The 7401-nt window shown below is 40.5% G+C and overlaps 1 protein-coding gene across 1 annotated transcript; it reads right to left on the reverse strand.

Annotated features, from left to right (window-relative positions):
• Positions 1-1948: 1948 nt before the first annotated feature.
• LOC137627192 (uncharacterized) lies at positions 1949-6520 on the reverse strand. The gene is made up of 2 exons (XM_068358270.1): positions 6457-6520; positions 1949-3360 (listed from the first exon to the last, which is right to left on the reverse strand). The coding sequence occupies exons 1-2, from the start codon at positions 6518-6520 to the stop codon at positions 1949-1951; spliced, it is 1476 nt and encodes a 491-aa protein (XP_068214371.1).
• Between the last annotated feature and the right edge of the window lie 881 nt (positions 6521-7401).

Consider the following 7401-nt stretch of genomic DNA (forward strand, 5'->3'; position numbering starts at 1 on the left):
AGCCGTGGCCCCTTTGGTCCTAGCTTGGGTGGAGAGGGGGCTTGGGCATTGAATGATCAGTCTCAAGGGCGTTGTCCTGCTCGATAGGGCAATGTCACTGTCCCTTGCCTCTGCCATTCATGAGCGGACTTCAAAATATAAAAAACCACGTACTGAATTATGGTTTAGCTCCTTTATCACTAGGCTAAATAAACATCACATTATCACTTAATGGTTGTTACAACCAAGAATAGAGATCTGTTCAATTTCTAACAATCCTTCAGATCGACCAAAAAACGTGAACTTCTTACACATAGTTTCTTATGACAAACTATAGGGGCCAACTATTTATTTTTTATCTAACTCTAACAACAGATCGTGGTTGTATCCCAAGCAAGTACAGTATGATGATTAACAGATGAGAGAGAGAGAGAGAGAGAGAGAGAGAGAGGAGAGAGAGGAGAGTGTGTGTGTGTGTGTGTGTTTCATTAAAATATCTCACTTGCTGACATGGAACTATATTCAATATTCATCATCAGATGTTCCATCTCGTTTCTATTCCCTAAAAAACGTTGTGAATGTATAAATATAAATATATATGTATATATATACATATATGTATATATATATATATATACTATATATATATACTGTATTTGTAGAGGTTTTAGTGTCATATTCTAAATGACAAAATTGAACAAAGCATTACATGAAATTTCTAAACATAACACTTATTTCATGGAATAATGTATAAACACTTAACTAAACCTACATCAGATTTGCAAGATAAAACGATTGTACTTCATAATGCAATGACTAAGTCGATGAACATGAAATTATCGAACCATTCCATATTCTACGTGAATGGATTTTCATCTATAGCTGAAAATTGTTTGTTGAATCATTAGTGTTCCTATAATTGCACAGCCATTGCATAAACCTCTGGTTATTAATTTTACTCAACAATATAAATAAAAAAAAATTTCCGAAATAATATGCCACATCTTATCTTTTATTGGAGATTTTACCTTAAATTCATCTTCTTCATTTTCATTACTAAAGATGTTATCTTTATAAATTCTTCATTCTCGTCCTCATTAGTGATTTTATTTATACACTATTAATTATAAGATACAATACAAGTTTTACAAAGAATGTGCTAGATCTATTAAGAGAAATTTTTTTCTAATTAAATTGCATTGTTGCCCAGCCTATTCTCATCCACTGACCCTGCTTCTACGTAACCCCACAACATCTCTGTCTCCCCTCCCACCCTCCCCACCTCGTCTCCCCACACTAATTCCCCACCTTGTCCCCCCCACACTACCCCCCCCCCCACCCACCTTCTTTTAAGTTCTTGCCCGTACCCGCCCGACAGATGACACGCTGTGATTAAACTTACTCCCACAAACGGTAATACAATTTGTCGAACCTGACAGTCCTTGAGCCGGGATTCTAAAATATGTACCTGCGTGTGTGTATGTATGTATGTATGTGTGTGAGCGATGTCTGGAGATAAAGCAGCACATCTCTAATTACTGAATAGCTTAAGGGGAAGGTTAGCAATGGGATTGCAGATCGAGAAGCAGCAACAGCAGCAGCACGGGCGGCGAAGCAACAAGATGAGGGACTCGGAAATTCGAAATGAGCTCCGGTGATCAGCTTTTGGTGATAGATTACAGGAAACTGAGGAGGGAAGGGAAAAAATCGAGAGAGGTGAAAGCGGGATTAATATTTAAAAAAGAGGAGATATCAGGACAGCAAAAAGGCGAAGGAGATAATAATAGGAAACCGGACACAAAAAACTATAATCAAGCAATGAGAGAGAGAGAGAGAGAGAGAGAGAGAGAGAGAGAGAGAGAGAGGACAATATCGAAGGACACATCGTTATTTCACCCGTAGCAATTTCAAGCAACAGAGAATCAATGGCTTATAAGGAGCTAAGATTTCAACCTCAAGGAGCACAAGATCATATGGGGAGGGGGAAGTAGAGGAGGAGAGCACGAGGGAGGGAGAGGATGAAGAGGAGGAGAGCACGAGGGAGGGGGAGGAGGGAGAGGAGGAGTGACCGAGAGAGGGGAAGGGAGAGGAGTGCACGAGGCAGGGGAGGGAGAGGAGGGGAGAAGTGTATGAGGGAGGGAGAGAAGGAAATGAGAGCACGAGGGAGGGAGGGGAGGGAAGAGTGCACGAGGGAGGGAGGGAGAGGGAGAGGAGGAGTGCACGAGGGAGAGGAAAGGAGAGGAGGAGTGTAGGGGGCAGGGGGAAGAAGAGGAGTGCACAAGGAGGGGAAGGGGAAGGAGAGGAGTACACAAAGAGGGGGAGGGGGAAGGAAAGGAGTGCACAAGGAGGGGGAGGAAGAGGAGGAGTACACGGGGCAGGGTGAGGGAGAGGAAGAGAGAGGTGCATGAAGAAGAGGGAGGGAGAGGAGGAATGCACAAAGGAGGGGAGTGTGCGAGGGAGGGAGAGAGAGAGGAGTGCACGATGCAGGGGAGGGAGAGGAGGACTGCATGAGGCAGGGGATGGAGAGGAGGAGAGGAGTGCACGAGGGAGGGGAAGGGATAGGAGGAGTGCACGAGACAGGGAGAGGGAGAGGGAGGAGAGCAGTGCACGAGGGAGGGAGAGGGAGAGGAGGAGTGCACGAGGGAGAGGAAAGGAGAGGAGGAGTGTAGGGGGCAGGGGGAAGAAGAGGAGTGCACAAGGAGGGGAAGGGGAAGGAGAGGAGTACACAAAGAGGGGGAGGGGGAAGGAAAGGAGTGCACAAGGAGGGGGAGGAAGAGGAGGAGTACACGGGGCAGGGTGAGGGAGAGGAAGAGAGAGGTGCATGAAGAAGAGGGAGGGAGAGGAGGAATGCACAAAGGAGGGGAGTGTGCGAGGGAGGGAGAGAGAGAGGAGTGCACGATGCAGGGGAGGGAGAGGAGGACTGCATGAGGCAGGGGATGGAGAGGAGGAGAGGAGTGCACGAGGGAGGGGAAGGGATAGGAGGAGTGCACGAGACAGGGAGAGGGAGAGGGAGGAGAGCAGTGCACGAGGGAGGGAGAGGGAGAGGAGGAGTGCACGCGGGGGGGGGGGAGGGAGAGGAGGACCGCACGAGGCGGGGAGAGGGAGAGGAGGACCGCACGAGGCAGGGGGAGGGAGAGGACGACCGCACGAGGCAGGGGAGGCAAAGGAGGACCGCACGAGGCAGGGGAGGCAAAGGAGGACCGCACGAGGCAGGGGAGGCAAAGGAGGACCGCACGAGGCAGGGGAGGCAAAGGAGGACCGCAAGAGGCAGGGGGAGGGAAAGGATGACCCCACAAGGCAGGGGAGGAGGGAGGAGGGAGAAGAGGAGTGCACGGTGGAGGGGAACCGTGGAAAGGGAAGGGGGCAAGACGTAATTTGGAGCTAATGCAAGGAGATGAAGGAGATGAATGGAGTTGGGGTTGAGAGATAAATGGGGGAGGTGGGGTCAGTAATTGAAAGATTGCTGATCCAAAGGAACTAAGGTAATCTTGAATTATTTAGAAAAAAAAAAAAACAAAGGAAGGAACACTAAATCTTTATTAAATTCTGTTGCAAGTATCTTTTGTGTCAGTATGAAAAATTTGCGTTTATATATATATATATATATATTATCACCATATGTAAATAATATATATATATATATATATATACATATAGTATACATACATATATATATATATATATATAGTATATATATATAGTATATATATATATATATGTCTATACATATATATATATATAGTATATATATAGTATATATATATATATATATATGTCTATACATATATATATATATATATATGTCTATATATATATATATATGTCTATATATATATATATATATATAGGGTGATTATATATATATATATATATATATTTTCACCATATATATATATATATATATATATTCTTCTTTGTCTACATCTTTTCCCACTTCTATGTGGGGTCGATGTTTCTGGTCAGCTTTCTCCATCTACCTCTGTCCCACACTTCATCACCAGTTAATCCCTATGATGGAAGGTCATCCTTGATACAGTCCATCCACCTTAATATAAATACAGTATATATATATATATATATATATATACATATATATATATTATATATATATATATACACATTATATATATATATATATATATATATAGATATATATACACACACATTTATACCGATAAGGGAAGCAGGCTTTATCAAATTCATATTTACTTATTCTCAGATATACTATTTTTCAGATTAATTTGAAATAAATGAAGTATATGCAGTACATAATATAATTTCATGAAATCCTATGTTAAGTAAAATAATAACTCATACAGAAACAGAATTTGATTCAGGTAATTAACAAAAGATTATCTCTCTGCTTCAGAAATATTCGTGAATTTATATTTCGTTTTTATATTTTTCACTGAACTTCTGAAATTACCGCGACATGGCATCAGCAAAAAAAAAAAAAAAAAAAAAAATTAAAAGTATGGGCAAATAAAACCAGATTATCATCATCTATCATATGTACGATAATTTGCCAATTGGCAAATAGCATGTGCAGCTGGTCAAAGAGTCACTACTGATGTTCCAGTTTATTTCGTTCAGCAGTGTTCTGTTCTCTCGAAGAAAACAGAAGACATGACGCTATTGTCCCAAAATTGGTGAAAAATATTAAAGTTCTTTCAGCCGTCGCTAGATTTGAGTTTGATCGTGAAATGGCTCGACTCGGCTCGACTCGAGTGATTGACTGGTGTTGTCCTGGCGTCTCCATAGCTGGGAAAGGGCGGACCGCTGGAAACCAAAACACCAAGTCTTGTTTACGTTTTGGTTTTCCGCACACTCACGGTGGAGTCATTGTATTGATGGGGAAATTAAAGGACAAGTCACCGAGAGGAAATGGAGCATTAAACTGCATTTAATTAGATTCTGCTCCTATTCCCACAATCTAGCAATGGGCTCAAGGTTGGCCCACCCATGACATCACTAGCTGGGCCTAATCGAATAATAATATAATATAAATCACTTTCTTGGGCAAGGAATTACATGTAAGGTTTAAATGTTAATCATGAATGGCAGAGGCAAGGGACAGTGACAATTCCCTTGCAGGGCAATGCCCTAAAAACTGATCATATTTCCATATGATCATCACCCAAGCCCTCTCTCTACCCAAGTTAGGACCAGGTTGGGCAAGGCAATGACTTCTGATGACTCATCAGGTACACCTAAGGCTCCTCAACCACCTTCCTTAGCTTACAAGGATGGTGGGGTTTGAGAGACTACAAGAAACTTTTGCGTTTTGGCGGGACTCGATCTCCCGTCCAGCAGAATGCCAGGCACGGACGTTTCCAATAGGCAACCACAACAATGGTAAACTTTTAATCCTTTTAGTCCAATTAATAAGAAATCTGGCAAACGGGAAGAGGTGAAGCAGATGGTTGATAACTGTGACGTTTCTAGTTAAAAATAAAAAGAAAGTTATTTACTATTTCCCATAAAGGGGAGAATAACATTTTCAATAGACCGACTGCGCTATTAGAGCCCTAAATGGTCAAAATATTCAACCGTAACTTTTTTCCTCCTTAATAAAAATTGTAATACCTTTACTGTCAGATAAGTAGGACCACACCTTCAAAGTAAGCCTATCCACTTACAGTATAGGAGACGAAATGCCTGTTCCTTTTATATCATGAGATTATATAGAAACAACACAGAAATAACTCGAATGCCAAAAGAAAATAAATTACTTATAAAAATTATATAAAATAACACGAGTATTATTACATGAGTACGTATCCATGCCTCACCAGACAGCCAAATAAAAAAAAAAAGGAAATTTCGATATAAAAAGATTAGACAAGAAAAGGGACCATAAGTAGTCTTACCGATATGGATATGTATCCATACTTTCTTTTGTAGCACCCGATAGGGATGGGGAGGGTTTGAACACCTCCTGAAATCTTTTAAGGGGGAGTCAAGGTGAAATGGATGGACAGTAATGCCATAACAAAAATGCTATAAATTGATATAGGCGGTGTGTCCTAAACAGTGATATTCATGTTATGCACATGAGATAAGGCAGCTCGGTGGCGACCTCCTTTCTGCAATAGACTCCGGGTTGATTGTTCCCGGCAAGTTGCCCAAACAGAATTCATATTGCAAAACAGTACTAACATTTAACCCCAAAATGAGGACATGGGGGAAGAGATCTTTCAAAATCGATAAATAAGTGAACGACTTGATGAATATGGGATTCTATGAAAGAAGCTAAGAAAAAATACCTTTAGTGACCAAAATAAAAGGACACAAAAATCAGCTTTTGATCGAAGTTTCGCAGTATGATCTAGATACTTTCTCAAGGCACAAACTGTCGGCAATGGCTATCTAATGCCTTTTTTTTTTTTATTTACTCAAGGTATGATGTGATGAATGGCTTCAGGGAAAGAAAGAGATGAAAATTTATTTAGATGACTCTGGCATCTTTCTTCTTACCCACCATCATCCCTGCATTAAGGGGTCGGTTGCCTGATGCACCCTCTCCAAGGCTCCATATCATCCTTCACCTTATATCGCTATCTAATTGTCTGCCTCCCTTTCGATATTCACCCTCCCCCTTAAGAGATTACTCACAGCTCCATCCTCACCATCCATAGTAACGCGTGCCCACACCATCTCAGTCGTGACAATCTTACCAGCTCTGTAATCTTTACTACACCTGCCATTATTATCATATCATTTTCCAATCTTTCAAGCAATGATATGAACGAAATACCCATCTGCAAACCTTAATAATAATAATAACGGCTGAAGTTAAGATTATAAAAGGAATAAAGAAAATGACATAATAAAATAAGCCAAATAACTGGACCGCTTAGAATTAGTAGTAGAGGAAGGGACCCAATCACAATAACTAGAAATATAAATATTAATTATTACCGCACCATAAATATTTCTGAAGATGAATGCTTATTAAGAAGTCGTTCATCGTAAATTGACAGTAGTCATAATAGTATCGACGAAAGATTAACGATGAAACAAATTAAATTGCCATTTGACATAAAAAGAAAGCTAAATATAAGACCAGTTTTATAAACGGGAACAAAATATGGTCACAAACAAAGGTTTTTTTGTATCTGGATAAAGGGAATGACAGACAACATAGAAAAAATAATTAAATTTCAAAAGGAAAATTTGTCACATATAGCACGTGACCCCCTTCAATAAGCAAAGTTTGAAATACAGTTATAATCCCTTCATTAACATTCAATTGATCAGAGATGACAAAATCAAGCTCTCTGGCGCACTACATGTCGAATTGATCCAAGCTGTAGGAGAGAGAGAGAGAGAGAGGAGAGAGGAGAGAGAGAGAGAGAGAGAGAGATTAATACTTTTTTAAATGAAAATTAGGTAAAATTCTATACTATTTTGAGCAAACAT

The sequence above is a fragment of the Palaemon carinicauda genome, chromosome 35 (genome assembly GCF_036898095.1).
Source record: "Palaemon carinicauda isolate YSFRI2023 chromosome 35, ASM3689809v2, whole genome shotgun sequence".
Classification (NCBI taxonomy): Eukaryota; Metazoa; Arthropoda; class Malacostraca; order Decapoda; family Palaemonidae; genus Palaemon; species Palaemon carinicauda.